General features: G+C 34.4%; 2 protein-coding genes across 3 annotated transcripts; one reads left to right on the forward strand and one right to left on the reverse strand.

Moving 5' to 3' along the window:
- Window positions 1-1,075: 1,075 nt before the first annotated feature.
- Window positions 1,076-23,067, forward strand: LOC101265553 (ubiquitin C-terminal hydrolase 13-like). Of its 2 annotated transcripts, XM_010324151.4 has the most exons (32): window positions 1,076-1,289; window positions 1,458-1,521; window positions 2,430-2,568; window positions 2,656-2,813; window positions 5,125-5,399; window positions 5,479-5,682; window positions 5,769-5,877; window positions 5,972-6,087; window positions 6,302-6,400; window positions 7,406-7,515; window positions 8,443-8,517; window positions 10,080-10,158; window positions 10,255-10,392; window positions 10,483-10,563; window positions 10,652-10,771; window positions 12,232-12,354; window positions 12,763-12,840; window positions 12,933-13,021; window positions 13,106-13,214; window positions 14,775-14,843; window positions 14,927-15,037; window positions 15,708-15,763; window positions 15,898-16,075; window positions 16,153-16,254; window positions 16,350-16,421; window positions 16,887-16,952; window positions 17,204-17,269; window positions 18,176-18,262; window positions 18,460-18,576; window positions 18,698-18,772; window positions 18,918-19,007; window positions 19,672-23,067. In XM_010324151.4, the coding sequence occupies exons 1-32, from the start codon at window positions 1,269-1,271 to the stop codon at window positions 19,711-19,713; spliced, it is 3,318 nt and encodes a 1,105-aa protein (XP_010322453.1). In that variant the 5' UTR covers window positions 1,076-1,268; the 3' UTR covers window positions 19,714-23,067. The 2 variants fall into 2 exon arrangements, with proteins under 2 accessions (XP_010322453.1, XP_019069704.1); XM_019214159.3 differs by lacking the exon at window positions 8,443-8,517.
- LOC101265138 (putative calcium-binding protein CML19) lies at window positions 22,165-23,017 on the reverse strand. Its single transcript, XM_004241318.5, has one exon. The coding sequence runs from the start codon at window positions 23,015-23,017 to the stop codon at window positions 22,457-22,459; it is 561 nt and encodes a 186-aa protein (XP_004241366.1). The 3' UTR covers window positions 22,165-22,456.
- Window positions 23,068-23,903: the final 836 nt, after the last annotated feature.

Consider the following 23,903-nt stretch of genomic DNA (forward strand, 5'->3'; position numbering starts at 1 on the left):
AAACTATTTGATATTATCTTTCACACCAAACGATTCTTAGAGAATAATTTCATAACCTTTTGTGTAGATTTATCCTTGTAGCTTTCACTTTCTCTCGTGATTTTTGATATTATAATCACTCTCTTGTTCAATTTTGAACAAGGAGAGATTTTAAAATACGATTATTAAATGAGATTATAAGGCATAACTAGTGAATGAAATTTGTAAAGCAAAATTATCAAACTCAATTAATGAAACACAAAATATAGAATCAGTATAATTAAACCTCTCTACAACATCTTTATAATTTTCATAACAATACTTCATCATAATAATTAAGTTATTCTCTAAATTGTTTTATATGTTATACATATTTTATCTTTTGAAAAATAAAATTTACCATAACAATAAGAATCATCTTTGTCAATAGTACGCTTTTTGTAATATTACCCTTTTACACCAATTGTTTTCCTTCTCAGTAATATAATAATATAATAATTCACCATCTTTTGTAAAAATAAAATCTCTAAAAATATCATCAACAGGTCTATAAATATATATTTCATTATTAAAATAGTTATCTTCTTTTGAATTCGTGTTTTATCCATAAAATTAAAAGATGAAAAGTTAGATAATATTATTTAAATGTCAAACATATGCCAATTTAATAATCATATGCTACTCAATTAAATGTTGATGTTTATTTGATAAAACAAAAAACAGTAACACTTTTTGAAAGTAAAAAGAACAAATTATAAAGTTAAATTTAAAATAATTAATTAAATATAAATAATAAAATGTTATAAAGTATTTTAATTTTAATAACAAATAAATTTTAAATATTATTTAATGTTAAATTTTTGCATAAGAAACGAATAATTTATTAGTATAATTTTATTAAACTGACAGATCACTATAATAATGAAAATATCTCAAAACTAATCATAGTTATAGAGAGTTTTTGGACTTATAACACACATTTAAAAAGTGTGGTTTTTCAATAGGATTTATATAACACTGAAACTGATTACCGTTTAGGCAGTTATAATCACGTGAAAAATCTTGGAGGCCGAAAGCATATTACGGTTAATTTGTCTGTTATAAGTTGATTAAACTTGGACCCTCGTTCATTCCAGAAACTTCTTTTATTTCATTCATTCAGCTCTGGTGATTTTTCCATTTTCCCGCCTACTTCCACTTCTCGTTCTTCAAGCTGATTTCTCGATTTTCACTTCCATTTTCTTCCGAAACAAGTTGAATTCACTGGAATTTCTTCATCGATCACCATTATGGCTTCAACATCTAAGAATGTAAGTCTACATATCGTCTTCATGTTCTTCATTGATGAACACAGCACACATTGATTGGCTTACGATCGTTGCAACTCTTTTCTTTTTGGATTTTAGGGTTTTGTATGGTGATAAATTTCGGCTTAGTTTTTGAGATTTCTTTGTTCCGTGTGTTTATTGTTTGAGTAGCCAGGAGATACGGAGATGACGCCTTTGCTGCCTCCACGTGGTAAAGGATATCAGGGCAGCGATGGTACTTAAGAATTAACATTTCTGGGTTATTTGTTCTTAATTTTTTTTTTTATCAATTTAGGGCAAATGAATAAGAAGTAATGTGTTTGTGTTATATTATTTCAAAGAACAGGGACTATACAATAAGCTGAACATTTCCCATGTTTATACAGTTGGTGTATTGTTCAAAGGCTCTTGAATGTTTGTGCAGAAGAATAAGAAGCAATGTGGTTGTATTTTACTATTTCAAAGAATGGGGACTATAGGATAAGTATAACATTTCCCATGTTTATACAGTTGATAGGTTGTTCAGAATGGATACACATTTATACTACACTGACACTCTTGACTGCATGCAAGGAAGAAAAAGAAGCAACATCTTTGTGTGTTCTATTTCAGGAGTGGGGATTACTGGATAAGTAGAACATTCCCATGTTTATACAGTTGATAGGTGATACTCATTTGGAATGCATGTGAGGAGGAAAAAAGAAGCAGCGTGTTTGTGTTTATACTATTTCAAGAATGGGGACTATAGGATAAATAGAACATTTCCCATGTTTATATAGTCGATAGGTTCTTCAAAGGGGATACTCATTCATGCTACATTGACACTCTTAAATGTCTGGTTACACAAAAGTAGGAAGCAGTTAAAGAATAATAGGATAAGAATCAAAACAGACAAACATATCCTGACTCATTTGGTATACTTGTGTCTGAACTATGCTAAACTAGGGCACTGATATGTTATTTGGTTAAAAAATAAGCTCGAGGTATACGAATCCATGTCATGGAAAGTTGACTGATAATTTTCAAATTAAACCAAATCTTAGTTGATTGTACATTAATTGGCTTATTTGATATGTACGTCTATGTTCTTTACGACTGGATTTTGAGTTTTGATCTGACGGTTTCTCCATGTTGACTTGTTAGCACCAGTAGTAACAGGAAATGATGGGGATAATCAGCTATCAGAGGATCCACAAACATTCTATTGGAAAGTAGTGAATTTCTCTAGGTTGAATGTAAGGAAGCTCTACTCTGACGATTTTATTGCTGGAGGCTATAAATGGTATTGTAATACTCTTTCATATTCTCTGTACAAAGTAAAGCTATTACCTTAGGTCCCATGATGTTTTCTTTCCCTACTATTTGACAGGCGGATTTTACTTTTCCCGAAGGGCAAGAATAGTGAATACTTGTCTATGTATCTGGGTGCTGCTGATTCAACTGCTTTACCTAGTGGGTGGGTTATACACGCTCACTTCAGTTTGTCAGTAGTTAATCAAACTCAGAATGATTACTCAATCAGAAAAGGTAATTGCTACATACTTTAATTCCTCTTCTCCAGTTGATAGACCTAAATTCTCTGTTGAAATTCTAAAGGCCAGATTTAGTGTTTATTTTCTGTTGTGCCCGCGCTGTTGATTGTTTTCTCTGTTAATAATCTGACAGTTGGATAGCTATATCTAGTCATAGAGAACAGACACCATGTGCTTTTTACGTGAGTGTATTTCAAGATGTAATGTGGACACTTTGCCCTTTCCCTGCTCGCCCTTTTTTCTCATACCCATTCCTTTTTGTGTTTCCTGACTTCCTTTCCCTCCCACCCTCCTATCCTTTTTCCCATTATCACTTTGTTCCCTGAAATTTAGCAGTCTATTTCCCACCAATTTATTGATCTACTTCCTTTAACTATAGCTAATGGCTGATCATTTTCCTGAATCTTAATATTTGAATGCAATCAACACCCTACTTTCCCGTGGGAACACTCCTTCATCCCGTTCCATCCAACAGAGATCTGCTTCCAAATATCATCTGTCTTAAGGAGGTTGTCCCAATTAAATGTAAGTTGCGAATGTACTCGATGAGATCCAAGTAGCCCTCTCCTTCTTGTAACAATCAACTGCCTTCCCTTTCCCCTTGTTCTGATTCTATGCCTCATTGAGGCACCAACAGTGGCTCAACTCCTTTGGCCATGATTACTTCCCTATCAACTGACAACAACAAAAATAGGGATTTTCTCCTTGCTCTCCAACTTAGATAGAGAAATAGCCTTAAGGTTTTTGACACATTCTTAAGGTAGGCAATCCCTCTTCCCTCCTTTACCCTTGTGGTTTGGAAAGCTGATTCAGCCTATTCCTCCCTGTTGCTTTCATTGTCTAATGACATTCCTGTCTTTTTATCTTATTTTTCAACTTCTGCCCAAATGGAAAATGAATGCGGTCGTCATCCTTGTTTGAAACCTTTATTGGCCTTTTCACCGTACTCTCTGACGATGAGGAACCTACCTTTTTTCCTCCACATGAAAGGCTCGTGAACATCCAAACTGTGTACTCCGTCTTCCATCATCAACCACCATATTCACTAGGGTACTAACATTCAACATGTCATGTGTGCTATAACCGTACTTACAATTACAGGATATCCACAATACTATCCAGCTGCAAATCTGGTGGTGCGTTTGGAATGATATGTATTATTTTGGTTAGGTTTTGGTGTAACTTGGCAAGATGTACATCTATCTTTTGTTATAGTACTATTTGCATCTTCTTGATGCCGTCAATGAAAATGCTTACTTCATCAAAACTCGGAGATGTACATACTTTTCCCCCTAGTTCCATGATTGACTTCATCAGCACATAGAAATGTTTTGATGGTGTACTTTTGGTTGTAACTTACCCAACAACTTCTTCTTGGTTTTATTATATATGAAGTTACTCTTACCGATTAAAAAAATCTCTTAATAAAGTAAGAAGATTGATCAAAGAACCTGCAAACCTGAGTTGCCAATCTCGAATGAAAACACGAGCTCCTAACTCCTTGACATTCCTGTAATTTTGCTTGTGGATGCTTGCTTCTCTTTTGGAACTCTCTTTCTGCTGTTTTCTGAATGGTCAATAATCCTTTCATTATTGCACCTAAAAAAAAGCAATTAGTCACTCAGTCACGCCTTAGTATGAAGTCAGATGTGGTCGGTTATGCACATTATACTCTACTGGATTATATACAACCCGTGAACATTAACAACCTATTAATCAAGGTAAAAAAAACCAAGAAAATAAAAAGCAGTAAGCGACCAGGGGGTTAGAATAAGTAGGCTGATCAAGGTTGAGTTGCCAAGCAGTTGCTTGTTCAACTTTTGCATGTGTTTCATTTGGGCCCTTGTTTTGTCCTTGACTGGCGTGCAGTGCACACACCCCATTTTTTGAGATTTGCTGAGTTTGTCTGTCTTTTGGTTTTCATTTTTCACATGCTTTGATATATTATAAGAAAGCTTTCTGATGTTGGAATCCTTTTCTAAGGCTGGATTGCTGCTTGGGATTGAGGATGTCTAGTTCCCACTAGTGCCTCGTTGTATTTTTCTTATACATCTTCTCTTTGGGAGGAGGTTGGAAGTTGGGTTGTGTGAACTGGTTTCATCTTGTGTGAAATGCTTATCAGGATCGTGTATTTTATTAATAAAAGCTCATATGACAAAAGAATGGTAACTAGGAGTTCTGGCAATTTCCAATGAGTAACAGGAATACTTCAGGCTGTTTTAGCTCCCATAAAAGTTCGAACATAGAATAATTGCATTTGTTCTTTTGTAGGTCTCTATAAAACTTTTCTTCCTTGTGCTTTGCAGAGACACAACACAGATTCTGTTCAACGGCAAGTGAATGGGGTTTCAAACCCTTTATGTCACTTGTTGAGCTATACGATCCTGATAAGGGTTATCTTGTTGGTGATATGTGCACCATTGAAGCTGAGGTTGCTGTGCTATCAGATTCTGAGTTTATGTTGTACGACTCAATACACTCAAAAAAAGCCACAAATTTTGTTGGACTCAAGAATCAAGGAGCTACATGTTATTTGAACTCTCTGCTCCAGACTTTCTACCATATTCCTTACTTCAGGAAGGTTAGCAACTGTGCTCCATTCTTTTATGTGGTCAATTAAAGGACTCATTGTGATGCATTAGAGTTCACTGGGTTCACAGGCTGTATACAACATGCCTACAACTGAGAATGATATGCCCCTGGCTTTGCAAAATTTATTCTACAAGCTCCAATTCAGTGGCAAGAGTGTAGCAACAAGGGAGTTGACAAAATCATTTGGGTGGGACTCGTCTGACGTTTTCATGCAGCATGATGTGCACGAACTCAATACAGTTCTATGTGAAAAGCTTGAGGGAAAGATGAAGGTAAATCAGGCTTCTAAACACATATAAAGTTATTCTTCTCTGCTTTGGTAACTGATTGATGATAGCTGCTCTTCTGCTGGTGTTAGGGAACCATTGTGGAGGGTACCATACAACAGTTATTTGAAGGGCACAATATGAGCTACATTGAGTGTATCAATGTGGACTACAAATCTACGTGCACAGATACATTTAATGGTAACTTCAGTTGATCAAACAAGTTCCTGCTGTTTTCTTTCTTAGACATTTTATCGTTGTATCTTATGATACTTTCTACGTTTGTGTGTGGCAGATATTCAGCTTCTTGTCAAAGGTTGTTCTGATGTTTATGCTTCTTTTGATAAATATGTTGAAGTTGATTATCTTGATGGTGATAACAAATATAGCTCAGAGTTATATGGTTTGCAGGTAAGTTTAGCACATGAGTTATTGAGTTTTCTATTTTGCTATGATCTTTGAGCAACTTGACGAAAAATTTCAGGGAAGTTAAGCTTCAATTTTCTGTTGCCTACCTTGTCTCTCATTTGTTTTCATCTTCTCTGCTTGGTTACACTGATGAGGATTTTGGTCACTCTTTTGCAAAATCAACCTTATCTAATACCAAGGATTATGGTTGTTTCAGGATGCAAAGAAGGGTGTGTTGTTTATTGATTTCCCCCCCGTTCTGCAGCTTCATTTAAAGCGCTTTGAATATGATAGTATGCGAGGGAATGATTCAAAGGTTAGTACTCTTTTAGTCAAGCAAGTGCCAACTATTGTTCCATGATTTTAAAACTTTAGACTGTGAAGTGTTCCCACACCCCATTTAGTGGGATTTCACTAAGTATGTTGTTGTTGTAGGCTGTCAAGTGTTCTTCTGCTGATGGATGTCTGTTGCTTTTCCTCTATATACTAGTATAGTGTACTTGTGTTGCACGTGTTTGATGCATAAAAGAAATTAGTACTTTTAAATATGATTGGTAGATTTATGTCTCACTGAAAATAATCAAATAAGAACAATACTAAAAATTAAAGAACTCCAATTTTTGAATGATGATAAAAGTAAGCATGAAATAAATGTGAGGAACACTTTTTATGTATACATGCCACACAAATATATACCTGACTTGGGAGATGCTTTAAAGATAGGTCCAATTCCATACATAAAGTAAAATGAAATTGTATTGAAACTCTACTTCTTTGGTGTAAACTTTATTATAGAGTTGGTAGGAAGCTTGTAATTGCTCACTTTTGGAGGTGGCCAGCATATCCTCAATGCTGATGAATACAATTTACCAATTTCAGAAAAATAATAATATATACCTGACTAGTAGTGGGGCAAGAATTAGGAAGAAATCTGACAAGACTTTGCCTCTTCCATCAACATTGTTCCAAAGAAGACATTGAGCCAAAATTACCTAACAACGGGGTTGGAAAAAAATCGTTGAAGTGAGTTTTAAACTTTTAATTGAAGACAAACACAAGAAAATCAAATAAGATATACCAGTCTAAAAAAAGAAAATCAAATAAGATTTACTAATCAAAATAATAACTCCCTGAAAATAAGCAAATAAGAACAGTACTAAAAATTAAAGAATTTCAAGTATTGAATGATGATAAAATAAATTAGTGACCTTCATTCTTTTAAAGTAATATATATAGAACTTATGTAAAAAAGTCATCTTGAATGTGTTTGGTATGGTTTGATTGATTCAATCATTTATTGGTGAATGGTGATGCAATGTAGATAAATGACCCATATGAGTTCCCTTTGCAACTTGATCTGGACAGAGAGAATGGTAAATACTTGTCTCCCGAGGCTGATAGAACTGTCAGAAACCTTTACACACTTCACAGGTATCATATGCTTTGACGTTTTAATTATGATTTATTCATTTTTTTCAAAATCAACTTTCCATTTTTGTGTTAAACTATGATTGCATTTTCCCCCTCTAAATGACCCACCAACATTAATAAAATTATTTTATCTTAAAGTAGGAAAAGGGGTCAATTGTTTTTATGAAATGGGCCAGATGTTTAGTCAACCCTGAAAAATAAGTAATAGCTCAGGTAGTAATGAATGGGAACAATGGAAGCAAGAAAATTTGCCTGTTGGCAATTTAATTCATAATGAGCTTTCACGTATCAGCATTTTTCTAATTAACAAATTTAATAAACTTGCTGAGTGAAACAGAACCTGCCTTGATGATTTAGAAACTGGTCCTAGCATAGTTTTAAGCGCTTAAATGTAGTGATTCTTTCGCTTCAGCCCACTGCAATTTGATAGTGGATTGAGGAAGAAGAAAACAGAAAGCTAGGACATAAATCCCTTGCAAATCATGCATAGTTCATATGATGATGAAGAAGAATGTTAGCTAAAAGGATCTTGAGATGTAACAAGAATGACAATTAGTGGCTACAATGAAGACGCTATATCTTCCCTCGTATGATATATTTTAGAAACTCAAATGTCCATTGGAAGTCTGATTCACTGGAAGTCATAAGCACGCTAGAATAGAGACTGGTACATTTTGAATCATGACGCTACAACAATTAGATACACTATTTGTGATGAATAGGTGGTTCTTGGATGAGTGTATGCTTGACCAAGTATATCATAATAGACTTCTGTGTGCAGGAAGCCTACCTAAGATAGTCAACTGGAATAACGTTATTTCATGTACTTAAGGTTGTGGAATTCGCATCGAAGACTTTTGCTCGGCTGTTCATTTTTTTTTGGACAATGTAGCTCATCTGTTCATTTTTCAACCTCCTCCTTGGCAGTGTATTAGCCCATGGGGGTAGTGTGACAGGTGGACACTATTATGCTTTCATACGGCCAACTCTTTCAAACCAGTGGTAAACATTTTACACACAAGTTTGTCTCTTCATACGGGAATTATCATTTTATTTTATTTTGAAATCTTGAAGTATTACACAACTGAATTCTTCCTCTTCTGTTTCGTAATAACTATAGTCTTTTTTATTATAAATTGCTTTTGCCTGCTTTGGAGTTGGAGTTAGAGCATTTATTGACATTGTACAAAACTTTGTTATTGGAAGTCTCTTTTCAAAAACCCATCCATCGTACTTCTTCAGGTTGTTCCATTTTTTCATCATACAGAAAACCTGTTATTGGCCTCATACCATGATATACTGTTTTCTGTTTATTTTTTGTGTATTGATGAATTTTCTCCTTGCCCTCCAGTGTCTTGTGAACTTGGGAAATCAAAGTGCTTCTTCCCGAAGCATCCTAAGCTTTAGGCTGTAGATGAGTTGTCCCAACATGTTGGGCATCCCTATGGCTGAAAGTGATTGATAGTTTTTCCTGTTTATCATAATGTTGAGAGACCGAACTAGTTTATTTTCAAAAAGAGAAGTAACTATATATTCCATGGGGCTTAGGCTTTCCAGATCTGAACATGTACAACATCCTTGCCCACTTCCTAAAAGGCTGTACCTTTCTTCACTGTATACAGTAGGTAAGTGTTTCACCCTCAGTCATACAAAAGTCCATCCTATAATTGGATTTGTTAAAACTAGGAGGGTGCATTTTGTAAGGAGTCTATTTGGTGTCTGTATTACAGATCAAATGAAGTCGTTTGTATTTAGTTAGAATGGAATACCTCAACTTCTGTTTTTTTCTAAATATGTTGGTTGCCTTTTATGTTCACAACGCCTGTGTATCTCCATCTTCTACCTGTTTTCATCTCTGTGGTTGTATTTACCACTGACAATATCTATGTTCTTTCTTTTACTGTAATCACCTTGCTGCTGCTCTTTCACATATCCAGAGAACTAGCTTTATGAATGTCTCAAGGACATAACTATAATATTAATTTCCATTTTTTTAAATCGGTAATAACAACTTATCTTTTCTATTTTGCATGATTAAAATGCTGAAATATTAGGATGAAACATTTGTCTGATCTTATTGGCTGTATCAAATGGATTATTTTATAGCTCTTTTGGCCTTATTACTGTTCAAAGAAACTTCTCCTTCTATTAGTCTATATTACCTTTAAATGAATTCAAAGAGTTATTTCCAGTTTGGGTACATTGAAATGCCCCCTTATTATGTGTTTTTCCTGTATATATGATGTAATCTTTGAGGCTTATTGCTTACAAAGGTCAGAGTCATTATCAGAAGTTGCTAGTTGGTTAATCTACTTCAACTTCCACTTGTCTCCTCCTTTCATCTTTTAGTATACAATCAGACAATGAGTATTTCGTTGCATCATAGTTGGTTGTCTTACACTTCAATCAATTGACCATGTCTCATATTCCGTTGCATCATATTTGGCCATCTTATACTTCAGTTACCTCACAATTTTCATTTGTCTGCTTTACTATTTTGTGCTTTGGTTCATTCTGCAAGTCTATGATTCTGCTTCCTAGGCAAGTAACGTGAATGTTTCCAGGTATAAATTTAATGATGAAAGAGTGACTAAAGTAGATGCAAAAAGGGCATTAGAAGACCAATATGGTGGTCAAGGGAAGGTAATCTGTGACTTGGTTTTACTCATTGGTCTTGATCTTTCCCAGGATATCAGATTTGTTGAGTTCATTTTAGTGTCCCTTCTGGATTGATAGCAGTTGCCACAGACAAATCCTGGATACGAATTTCAAATTTCTGAGAACTCAAATGCTTACTTACTGGTCTATATACGAGAAAGTGATAAAGAGAAAATAATGTGTACTGTTGAACAGAAGGACATAGGTGAACACCTGAGGGTAAGATATAGCACCAGCAGCATGAGCTGTCTCTTTATCTTTGCACCTATTTCACATGTTGACCTGACTATACTTATGGACGTCTTCAAGGCAAGGTTTGAAATAGATCAAGAGGATGAAGAGCAGAAAAAGAAGGACGAATCAGAGGCAAACCTTTACACAGTTATTAAGGTCTTCTATTATTATACTACCATTCACAATGATTAGGACAAACTCCTGTTGCTCGAGTAACCTTTTAATTATCACATGACGTGACTAGGTTGCTCGCGATGAAGATATACGACAGCAGATTGGAAAGGATATATATTTTGATTTAGTGGATCATGAGAAAGTTAAGTGTTTCCGCATTCAAAGAGAGACACTTTTTAGTGCTTTCAAGGTAACCAGCTATCTTTTAATCTCAAAATGCTACTAGACTAAGATATATTTGCATGTCTACATACTGTAAGCTCTACTAAACTGCACTGAGATAAGTTCAGTAACACTCAATGAGATACAGTTTATTACTGTTACCTTAAATTGGTAGTATTTCCTATGAAGTAGAAGAAGATGCTCAGATGTATACTTCTTTAGATTAATGTGTCTGCATTGATGTGGTAAAACTTTTTGACCTTGGGCATAAGATTCTTTTATGCATCAGTATAATCCAGCTAATAGTTTGATGTTCATTCACTCCTGCTATATGTACCTTCTCCCTTGCTATACAAAGCCGTTGCTCAACCAGACGATCTGGTAATATTGTTTCTTTTGTTGAAAACCAGCATACTAACAAGTAAAGTCTATTCTCAATTAGTAGATATCACCTATTCGAATCTTTTCCTTTCCATTGTGCCTTAATTTTAGCTAAGCCTGCATTAATTTCATGAAATTGTGTAGTCTACCTCGTCCCTTTTTAACACCGTCACTCACTATAGTTTTACACGTGCATTTGTAGGTTGATGCAAGATATAAACAAACCATCTCAAACAACCTTTTCCATTTTTTTCTCAATGCATGCTACTTGCACCTTCTGACAAATATGATATTTTTAGTCTTATCTAATCTTGTTACCGCACATCCATCTTAACATCTGTATCGCTGAAACACTTATCTTGTGGATTTGTTGGACTTCAGTGGCCCAACAGTCACTACCATATAACATTGCTGGTTTTGTAACTGTTCTGTAGAACCTACGTTTCACTTTAGTGTGCATCCTTCTCTCACAACACCCAAGGTGCCACTTTCCATTTCGAATCCTCCAGTTTTAATACCTAGGTTTACCCTTGCTGAACAAATATTACATGTGTATAGATACTTCGCATATAAACTTTAGGACTTAAAAAGTTGCGAAAAAGTTTCATATACCCATTTCTGATTCATTCCTGAATTCGACACTGAAAAATATAACAAATATAGAGAATTTCTAGTTACTTTTATTTCATTTTATTTATGTTTAGTCTGAGATAAGTTTGGATGGAGAAATATAGTTAGTTAGGATTCATATAGCCCAACCCCATTTTGGGGTTGAGTTTTTTTTTTTTGTTGAATATTATAAGTCCATGTTACTTGAGCCATATTATTTGTTGTATATTATAAGTTCATGTTACTTGAGCCATATTATTTGTTGTATATTATAATAAGTCTATGTTACTTGATCCATATTATTTGCTGTATATTATAAGTTTATGTTACTTAAGAGGTAAGCCATTAATATTTGTTGTATATTATAAGTCCGTGTTACTTAAGCCATATTGGGGCCTTGTCTCGTGATAATTGTAACATTAATCTTTTCAGATGCATTAGCTGCAGTGTCCTGACATACTTTTTTATTATGTTTACTAATTATATAGCTTTATGCAGGAGGATATCAAAAAAGAGTTTTGTGTACCAGTGCAATTTCAACGTTATTGGCTCTGGGCCAAGCGTCAGAATCACACGTATCGTCCTGATCGGCCATTGACCCGTCTTGAAGAATCTCAAACTGTAAATATTTTCTATTCTTAGAATTTATTTTGACAGTTGGATTTAGTGGTAGTGGTGCTATAGTATAAAAGAGGATGTCCCACAGTACTTGAAGCTCCCGCATGAAGGGGTTTTCAGAAAATTAGATGTATATCCCCATCCCACATCTGTAGGGTCAATAATTTAAGGTAACCCATATCCTCTAGGTATTACCTACCTATCTGTTGCCCCAAGAGTATTCAACGGTAGTCTATAATTATTTATAGCATGCGAAGATGAGGTGTACACGTCACGGGTGACTCCAAATTAGAAGATGAGAACTGATACACTAACTTACTACTAATACCAACTAACTGGCAGTCCTAAAAGCTCATGCCATGAAAATCATTTGCTTGTTCGGTTATTTGACAAGTTTTCACCTGAATGTAGGTTGGACAACTGAGGAAAGTGTCCAGTAAGTTTCACAATGCAGAGCTAAAATTGTTTCTCGAAGTAGAGTTGGGACCGGTAAATATTCATTACCAGTGTGCTGTGGTGGTGCTTATTTTAAGATTTTTTTCTTTATGACCAGAATTTATATAATTATGCATAATGTCTAGGAACTAATGCTCCTCTCTCCACCGGAAAAGGCCAACGATGATATTCTGCTTTTTTTCAAGGGTTATGATCCTGAGAAAGAAGATATGAGGTATCAGAAATTATCTTCTTCATTTTGCATTTACATGACAGTTGTTTTGGTGATCTGTGATGTCTTTCTCTTTCATGTACACAGGTATGTTGGAAGGCTCTTTGTGAAGGGAATCAGTAATCCCATGCAAATCTTGAGCAAACTAAACGCAATGGCTGGCTATGCCCCAGATCAAGAGATTGAGCTTTATGAGGTCTGTTCCTAGAACATCTTAGATATACTGTACACTCCTTGATCACTCTTTTCAAATTGCGAAGCAAGAAGCTTTGTTGAGGTGTGTGAGGGTGCAAATCACTGGCTATTCCAGAACTTGCAGTTGACAAGATCTGAAGTGCTCTGCTTTTGTAGCTTGTTTCCATTCAGCCTCCTTATGTTGGCAGTATGTTAAAAATGTTTGGTTCCATTGCTGGGGCATAAGACTATGAAAAACATGTTACGCTTTCTGCTGATCAAATAACTTTTATTTTAGCTTTTGTTTTTGTTTTTCTTGATATGGTAATAAGTGTTTTGATCTAGAGGAAAAACTCCCGAAGTGGTATGCAGAAAGTAGAAAGGACACCAAAATATGAGTTCTCCAAATGACACCCAGTTATTATACTAACTCTAAGACATCATAGAGACTAGTCCTCGTTTGTATAGAAGCATATTCTACCCATTTAGAAAGATTCCCGTGATGGTGCTTTTCTTGTCTTGATTACTTTTATGCTCCTTTCTCTTTCTCTCTTGTATTGGTGAATATGCGACGAAGTTAGACGTGCCATTATTTTCAAGAGTTATGTAAATTTAAATTTAGGGATTCAACACGGTTGGGACTATAAATAAACTTCCACAGTTCTTGAGATAATGAAGAATTCCTGTGAAGCTAGAAGCATTTAGAAATTCATTGTGATCTCAAATTTGAAGTTATAGTACCACGTCGAAATTGATTATGTTAAGATCCATTTAACTTACAAGTATCGTTCTATCCAAAATACAAAAAATTAAAACAAGAAGGTCGATCTTGCTGTGTTAGAGTTTGGTTCTTAAGTTGTATATTTTCTCACATTGGAGAATATGATATCTATTGTGTTTAACACCAGTGAGAAGGTGTTAGTTTGTACTGAACATCCATTATTCAATAGAATCTATTTGTCTCCTCTTCTTTTCTCATATGGTATTTGAACCTCCGTGATTGAAGTAGAGATTTAAGCAGCTTCGTCCAGGTTTCTTGCCCCGTCCAAAGTTTTTTGGCTTCTTCTTTTCTCTTTTCGATGACTGTTCTTATGGTACCATGTCTACTTTTAAAGACAGTTCTAGCCTCAAAATATCTTCTTTTTTTGAGTGATATTTCCTGGCAAGTTTCGCCGGCGATTCCAATTATGAAAGGTTATATATAAAAAGTACTACAGTGTCTTTGACAGTAATTTATGACTTTACGTGTTAAAATATTGATAGTTAAATTATATAGGATCTTAAGATCCTGATGAGGTCCTAGTCAAAACAGCAACAGCAGCCCTTTATGATTTTGGATATCTTATTTATTTCTAGTTTTTCCTTATGGAGCTGATTTCTTCCCATAATTATGCAGCCTTGAAGTGCAGATTGCAAATCTAGAAGCCATGAACAGAATTTTTTTTTCCCACTTTTACTAGTTCATTGATAGATTTAAGTGGCAGTTTTGCAGTATCATTCTGTAATATCGCATGGAAATATCTAAAGATTTAGGATTATAACAATTGTAGTAAAGAACCCACAATCGTTTTTCTGTGTCCAGGAAATAAAGTTCGAACCAAGTGTCATGTGTGAGATAATTGACAAGAACTCCACTTTTCGATCAAACGAGGTATGCCCTGACCACACCATTATGGGTACAGTCATGCCAATGTACTTTTCTTATGAATGATCCTTTGTCATTTTTCTGTGCAGCTTGTGGACGGTGATATAGTATGCTTCCAAAAATCTCTAACGGCTGAAAGTCGACAACAATTTCGTTATCCTGATGTTCCTTCATTCCTGGAATACATTCACAGTCGCCAGGTATTTTATGTCTAAATCTGTTCAGTAAAAATTATGGTCAGCAAGGATTCTTATAGCTCAATCCCAAGTTGCTTTTCATATTACTTGATGATACCATTGTGGATTGCTTCTCAAATTACTTGCATGTACTGAAGACTTTTACTGGGGGGAGAACTAGCTGAAATCTAAATCCTGATTTTGCATTACATATCGGGTTGTTGATAAGTTCCTTGGATTACTTGCATACACTTAATGTGTGTGTGTGTGGGGGGGGGGGGTTGACTCCCTCCGTACATTGGCATTGAGATTTTTATCTGAACACAATATTCAACTCATAGTTGCTGAAGATCTTTAAAATTCTGATAAGATGACAACTATTCTAGTTTTGTATTGACTCATTGCCTGAAGTCTTAGAACCGAAGCCTTAAACATTTGGGTTTTCTAGCTTTGATTTTAGTTACCAAATCTGGAAAAGAATGTGAAGAGAAAGAAATGAAAACACCTAGTGTGATACTTAGTGATTTTAATTTCAAAGCAATAAACAGTAGGGCAAGATCTGCTTATACCACATGGAACTGATGAGATGGTTTGCAATAAATCAAGTTGTTTTCCAACAGTGTTTTGAAGTATGTACGTGACTTTGTTGTTCTTTTGGCAGTCATCAGATTTCTGATACTACTATGTTTTTCAGGTCGTTCACTTCCGATCTTTAGATAAACCCAAGGAACAGGGTTTCTGCTTAGAGCTGTATGTTTAAAAACCTCAGATATGCTGACAATATCATTTTACTTCTCTTTTTTCCTTCTATTGTTTTGTTTCTCTATGCCATTGACCAAATTTGAGTATTCGTACTATTTCAAACATTTTCTTGTAAATGCTAGGTCTAGAATCAATACATATGATGAAGTTGTGGGAAGAATAGCTCGACAACTCAAGTTGAATGATCCCTCCAAAATTAGGCTCACATCCCACAACTGCTTGTCTCAGCAACCTAAACCTCAACCAATAAAATACCGAGGTTTAGACTTCCTTGTAAATATGCTGTTCCACAACAATAAGGTGAGCGCTAAAATTCATTGGATAATGCTATGCATGAGTTCCTAAAAGTCTTACTATCTCTAATTAATCTTGCACAGATTTCCGATATATTGTACTATGAAGTACTGGACATTCCTTTGCCAGAAATTCAAGGTTTGAAACCCTTTAAAGTAGCTTTTCATCACGCTACCAAAGATGAAGTGAGTATGCAAAACGGATTCTTATTGTTTTCTTCCTGCTTTCTTTTCATTTTTATAATATATTAATTTTCAATTCTTGCTTCTTTACTCTTTAGGTGGTCATTCACATGATCAGTCTACCAAAACAAAGCAATGTGGATGATGTAATGAAAAATCTAAAGACAAAGGTAATATACTGGCCTGGTAGCATTTTTGGTTAAGCTAAGTTGAGCTAATTTTCTTCTAATTACTGAACAGCCCGACCCTTTCGCTACATTTTTTTTTGTGTAGCAGATATTTAATGTCATGTTTGGTTCAAAGTTGAGAAGGGAAATATGTTTAGCTGGCTGATTTGTTTTTCTATTGAATAATTTTCCTCTCTCTTGATGCTAAATACAACTTGTAGAGAAGTAAAGCCATTAACTTCTTCATTCTTATGAATATTCAAACGGTGTAAAAGGGCTATGTGGAGGGTCACAAGCCCTCCATTTTAACTTCTTCTTTTCTTCCTAATGAAACAATGGGCACACTTGCTCCCTCCTCATATCCTTCCTCTTTCTTCCCCAGCTGAACATAGCGTAAGATTTCTTCTTTGCTGATGCTTCTCTAGCATTAGTTTTACTTAATTGCTACTCTGATGTGTCGTGAAACAGGTTGAGTTGTCGCATCCACATGCAGAGCTAAGATTACTAAAGGTATTCCGGCATAAGATTTACAAGGTAGTACTTTCTATTCTTATTGATTATTGCCTCAAAGTTAACCTTCTAATCTTTGTTCCTTGATTTACTGGTTCTGGCAAATTCCACGTGATAGTAACACAGTATCGTAATAGGAGCTGTTAAAGTTTGCTTCATCTGCACATTTAGTTTACCGGTTCCTAAAATGGTGGTTTTTCTATTCATTTCCTTCTGAAGAGAACTATCTTTCTTTGCATTATTTTTTCTTGTTCCTTATGATTGCTTTTGTGCAGATATTGCCAACTACAGAGAAGATAGAAAACATAAATGACCGGTACTGGACGCTACGGGCCGAAGAGGTTCTCCTTCTCTTTCTCCCTTTCACTGAACCCTTTCTTCTCTTTTTTTTTTTGGGGGGGGGGGGGGGGCGCTAAATGATAGAATCAAGGAAAGTAGTTAAGATGCTTATGTACAACTAGAAGACAGAGTTTAGTTCTTTTTCACAGAGAAGATTAAGAATCTCATGGACAAACCTGCATCCTCCAAAAAGTAAAAAAGAACAAAATAGGAATATGACGGAAAACAAGGAAAGTGATGTATAAGGAAAACAAGAAAAAATGGAATCACAACAGAATCTTGCATAACTGAGAGCTGTACTAGAATTAGAAGTTTGATAAACTGATGGGGGTTAAGTCATTAATATTAAGGTGATGCTTTATCGAAAATAGAATCAAGGAAAGTAGTTAAGATGCTTATGTCCAACTAGAAGACAGAGTTTAGTTCTTTTTCACAGAGAAGATTAAGAATCTCATGGACAAACCTGCATCCTCCAAAAAGTAAAAAAGAACAAAATAGGAATATGACGGAAAACAAGGAAAGTGATGTATAAGGAAAACAAGAAAAAATGGAATCACAACAGAATCTTGCATAACTGAGAGCTGTACTAGAATTAGAAGTTTGATAAACTGATGGGGGTTAAGTCATTAATATTAAGGTGATGCTTTATCGAAAGCAAAGTGGTATTTCTGATCTTTGTTTTGATGTTTCCGACATAAGTTTGCACTGACATGAAAATTGCGCCGTCTTTCCATTGAACCCTATGATAGACATGGAACTGTTACAGCAGAATTCATGACATGGAAGTTTTTCAGAAGTAATAAGGAATAATTTCCAAACCTGACATTCAGCATTAGATATGACTGTGTGATATTTGAAGTTGTTTTGTAGTGCTGCAGTTCATCAATGCGGATCCTTCTTTTTTGCAGATACCTGAAGAAGAGAAAAATATTGGCCCACATGATCGTTTGGTTCATGTATACCACTTTAATAAGGAGGCAGCACAAAACCAGATGGTAAGATTCTTCTGTACTCGTGCTCCCACTATCTGATAGGTTTTCCCTTCACCCTAGGGGAGGGAGGAGGAAAGAAAGAAGAAGAGATGGAGGGAGAGTTTAAGTTAGGAGAGAGAAAAATTAGGAAACAACTTTTCTGCAGTCACTTGAAATTCAGAAATGTGTCTTATGTATCACTATATTCTTGTCTCTAACAGAAAATTCAAAATTTTGGGGAACCTTTTCTCTTGATTATCCGCGAGAAGGAGACATTAGCTGAACTTAAGCCGCGTATACAGAAGAAATTGCAGGTCCCAGATGAAGATTTTGCTAAGGTAATGTGCAACTTGACGTTTTCATTCCCATGAATGAGAGTTTCAATGGGTAGTTACAAGAATTCCTTTCTCATTTAGATCCTATATTAGGTAGTTACTTCTTTTGTTTACAATTTTCCAGTGGAAATTTGCATTCGTCACGTCTGATTGCCCTGAGTACCTTGAGGACTTGGACATCTTGTTGAGTCGTTTCCAGGTATTAAAATGACTCCTCAAATCTGAAAAAGAAAAATGCAAAAAGGAGTGGTGCTAAATTCATGATCTAGTCTCGTGTCATCATCACACATCATCTTTCTTTGTTTAAATGTTAGATTGTTTTACATCTTCTTGTTCCTCCACAGCAAAGGGAGAATGTCCTTCATGCTTGGGAGCAGTATCTTGGATTGGAGCATTCTGACTGTGCTTCTAAAAGGACGCATGCAGCACATCAGGTAATTTGTGTATCCGGTTCTGACATGTGGGCATTACAATTCAATGCTTGATCTCTAAGATTGATACCAAGAAGAGTCTCGGACTAATGACATAGGTTGACTTGATTAGGCTACTGTATCTACTAAAATTCTTTTCTACTCGTTGTAGTGGTTTGTTTACTATTTGGCAGGAAAGGAACATACTTTGCTTTGAGGGATGCCTGAGCCCAATTCCGATAAGCCCCAGTTCCACTGGACTTGAAATTCTTAATATGCGAGGGACCTTACTGCTAGTAGTGGCTACTTAATTGTGTGGAACATTTATTCATTTATGTATTTATTTTTGTGAAAGCTGATATTGTGCTGACTTCCGTTTAAGATGAGCAAAATGATATTAACTTTTAAGTTTAGTCGATTTACAACAGAGCACCCAGCTTCAATAATGTTCACCTGGAGAGTGGAACTAATTTAGTGTCCCTGGGACGAGTATATGTAAAGAAGTTCTTCTCGAGGATTGCCATTTAGTTTGATTGAAAAAAATATTACAGGTCCACTGACTAATGATTTTTTCTTTTTTTGGGCTACTGAGAGGGTTTCCCACTTAAGCTAGTTCAACTGCAAGTAGTGTAGTGTTCATTGTCAACGAGAACTTTAACTTATAAACAAATTTCCTTTGATGTTGCAGAGTCTCCACAGGCGTGAGAAGCCTTTGAGAATATGCGACTAGTAACACAGCAGAAATGAAGATTAAATTCGTCTCATAATCATTGCACTTATCGCCACGGCCCAAGCATATAAAGTCAGTAGCAGCAGCGCCACTCGTTTGCTAAATACATGTTGAGTCTGATTCTTGTTCCGGGAGCATCTGTTTCTGATATGGATGTGAAGTGTTTGTGGTTCATGAGATGCAGCATCCATCCCCATATCGTCTGTGAACTATTACTAACTCCTCTATTCACTGCTAGTGTAAATGTGCAAAATATTAAACAAGCGAATGTATACATCATATGTAGTGTTTTGCTTCGTTTATGGCCTTCTTTAATCTCCTTGGTTTGCATCTGGGACAGAGTGAGTATAAGCTAAGGCAATCTGCAAACTTTGTTCTTTTTTTGGGTAGAGATTGCCTTCAGCAATGTAACGAGTAACCAAGTATCGAAAATCTTATTGGGAGAGTGTGAATGTTGGTTATATCATGCAATATGAAACTGTAACTGCAATAGTAATGACATTGATGGGATTAATGCATCTTAATTTCAATGCACCCCTGAACTTTCCATATCTTGATACCTTATCCAAGACGTGTTCCTATATTGAGTACTTCGATAACACATTTTGAGCTAGGATAATTTTTTTTTAAAAAAAAATATTTTGGGATTTATATATGTTTGATCAAAGAGCTTCCACAATGCTTACCAATTTTGTGGATTTATGAATGAATGACTGGTGAACCGCATTTTCTCTCTCTTTTGATAACACAAAGATTTTAGACAAAATTAAACTAAGATGGAATTCAAACATTTGTTGATTAAAAGTAAAAGAATGTCTGCGCATATAACAATAATTATTTTAATTTTTAATTTTCTATAAATAATACTAAAAAACAAACTGTCTCTTTATAAAATAACTCTAAAAAAGTTTTCCCGTCGAGTCAAAGTTTACAGGGGCGCCGGCCTACTTGTGCATCCGTTTAATTTCCAAGAACTTTCTTATTTGCTTATTTTTAATTATTTATTGATTTTTTCTATATTAAGGTCTTACGTATTAAATTTAGATAGATATTATTGATTTGTTTTATTTTTATTATCTTTTATTTATAGGATCAAAATTTACAACTAATTTTTAATTAAAGATAAAAAGATCTCAATTATTTCATCACCATTCATATAATTATTTATTAGTGAATTTGACGCCCTCGTGTATCTAGCAAAAGTCTAAATAATTTAATCAACTACAAAAACCAGGAATTCAAAGTCAAAAACTTTGAGATACGCCAAATATAAATGTTATGACTTTTTACATGAAAGTCAGCTGAATTGGTGCTCTTTATATTATCGCAATTTTAAATTAATCTGTGGTAACATTTCAACATCATGAAATAAAAATATTAGACTTTGTAACGAGAGAGATAGTTAAATATCACTTTTGAATTTGATTTTCATTGATCTTAAATACATCTAACACACATGTTTCAGAAATTGAAACCCCAAACTCAAACAAAAAAATATATAGTTAAAAAAAAACCTATAACTTTTTTATATAAATAGAAACGTATTTTAAAAAGATATTTATGCTTTGAAATTGAGGCTATCAACCTTCATTTATCGGCTTAGGGGTTCTTTAATACGCTGGTTTGTGGGCTTTGTAGAGTACTAGTAATGGCTGCGCAATAAGAATCCACAACTGATATTATCATATAAATTTACGTGATCAAGTGATATATAACTTCATCCAAATTCACGAAGTTTAAAACATAAAAGTTCCTACTTATTTATCTTATTAGTTTACAATGGTTTAAGTAGTAAATGAACGTGACTTGCGTAATAATAACAATATATGTGAAGATGATCTTATGTCTGATGCAAAAATAGGTAGATAAATATTTTCTCTAAGCAAAAGCTTAAATCTATAGCCTATTCAACTAGTTTTTTTTTTTTTTGGGAGAATACTAACTTTTTTTTTTAACGATTTTAACGACAAGGATATCCGCAGTCGCTATCCTTTTAGGTGAGTACAGGGTAAAACCCTACTCCTATGAAATAGCTCGCAAACCACATAGGAGAGGTAACCTGCACTAGGTAAGCTTGGTGCGACGAGTTCGACCCAGAAGGCAAACCCCTTGCTTTCTTTAGCAAAGAATTCGAACTTGAGACCTCCAACATAAATGTCCCAAGCTCAAACCATTGAACCACTCCAAAAGATTTTGAAGAATAAAAACTTATAGAACTCCTTTTCTTTTTTTGGCACTCAACTGCAAATTATAATATTTCTAAGAAGTTTGACAAAATGCCATACGCATAAAAATATAAATATAATTATCAGCAATAACAACCAAGTAATTATAATTATTGTGTAGCAAATCTCGATAACAAGACAATGTATACATAAAATATATCAATCAACATTATTTTAGTCATATGTTAAAAGAAATGAATCTCGCACCTAACTCAATCCCCGAAAATTGTTTAAGAAAAAAAAATCATATTATTGTCCAAAGATCGTATAATTAGATCACTCATCTCTTTAACATTCGATATGAACTCTTCAGATTCAATACATCCAAAGCTAAACACGATTGGAATATATGAGAATATCTAACATCGACAAACATATATTATGAATGAGTCTTGCTTTATTACCATGTTATGAAATTTGAACCTAACTTCTTTTGACGTGGAACTCTTCAACCAAGAGAAGACCAAAGAATAGTATATACACACATGATCGTTCTCTAAATTTAAAAACTCTCTATTTTATGAACCATTCATCATAACTTTGAACTCATCAAAGCTAAGAACTCCATCACCATCAAGATCAAATCTTTTTATCATAGCTTTGCAATTATCAATAGATTTAGACTCACCAAGTCTACTCAACATCCTCTTCAAACTCTTAGGGGTAATTTGGCCACTTCCTTCCATTTCATACATCTCAAATGCTCCTCTTAACTCACTCTCTTTATTATCCTTTTCTCCTAATTCCATCAATTTACTAAAATCCTCTAACCCTAACATCCCATCTCCGTCCGAATCCGATAGCCTCACCGCCATCTCCGCCTCCTCCGTCGTTAAATCTCCGCCTACCGCCTTCACACACCTCCGTAGCTCCGCTGGTGACACTTTTCCATCTCCGTCCTCGTCAAAGTACGTAAATACCCTCTCCAATTGATCGCTACTTTCGCTAATACTAGTCGTAATTATACGACTAGTAGTACTAGCGTCGATCGCGATCGACTTTTTGGACGAAAATTTGTTCTTTAATTTTGAATAAACGGACTTGTTTTTCGTGTTAGAAATAGTAGTCTCCATGCACATATACCTTTTCTTTTTTGTTATTTATGTGAAAAAATGAAATTTTTTGTGATAAATAAAATTGTTATTGGATGGGGTTTATATAGGAAGTGTTATTATAGTATATAGTTTTTATGGACAATTTGAGATATTTTATTACTAGTTAAATGGCGGTTGTAAAGTCGGTATTACGTGGGATTTGCGCGTACGGAAATTTCGTGGTGGGTTGCAGAAATTATAATGTGTCATTTTCGTTGTCTTTTTTATTATAGAGTTATTGATAAAAGTCAAAAGTAATGGAGAAGTGTGGGTGAAGATATTTACCAATATGAATTATTTATACATAATTTAAAAAATAAAAAATAAAAATTATTAATATTTATCAAATTATCCTCTTCCTAAATTATATTTTAATTGACCTTTCTTTACAGAAAAATATTAGATATGACAAAATAAGAATAAAATGGGAATAATGTCATTAAATAGTAGTCATATAAGAAAAAATAATTTTCTTTTTTATATCGTCTAAAAATATTAAATATGACCAAATAAAAATAAAGTGGGAATAATGTCATTAAATAGTAGTTATAAAAGGAAAAATATTTTTTTATAAGATCATCTAAAAATAAAAATGTATTGGATAAATCGAGAAAAAAGAATGTGATAATCTTTTTAAATTGTACATGTCAATAAATATATGGAGTTTTGAAAATATTAACCAAACAATAGTGCGATATTATTGTCAGATCTCCATTTCTCTTTTAGCAACCGATTTAGAGATACGCAATGCAAGTATTAAATTATGTATAAGTATAAAATTAATATGATATTCAATTTATAATTAAAAATTCATATAACTAATACATTTTATATATATATATATACCGTTATATTAAATTTATACATGATA

Source organism: Solanum lycopersicum, chromosome 6, assembly GCF_036512215.1.
Source record: "Solanum lycopersicum chromosome 6, SLM_r2.1".
In the NCBI taxonomy this organism is placed as follows: domain Eukaryota; kingdom Viridiplantae; phylum Streptophyta; class Magnoliopsida; order Solanales; family Solanaceae; genus Solanum; species Solanum lycopersicum.

Coding starts and splice junctions, on each gene's coding strand:
- LOC101265553 (XM_010324151.4), top strand. CDS start 1,269: ATGGCTTCAACATCTAAGAAT. Junction 14,844..14,926: donor CCACTTTTCGATCAAACGAG/GTATGCCCTGAC, acceptor TTTTCTGTGCAG/CTTGTGGACGGTGATATAGT. Junction 17,270..18,175: donor GGACGCTACGGGCCGAAGAG/GTTCTCCTTCTC, acceptor TCTTTTTTGCAG/ATACCTGAAGAAGAGAAAAA.
- LOC101265138 (XM_004241318.5), bottom strand. CDS start 23,017: ATGTGCATGGAGACTACTATTTCTAACACGAAAAACAAGTCCGTTTAT.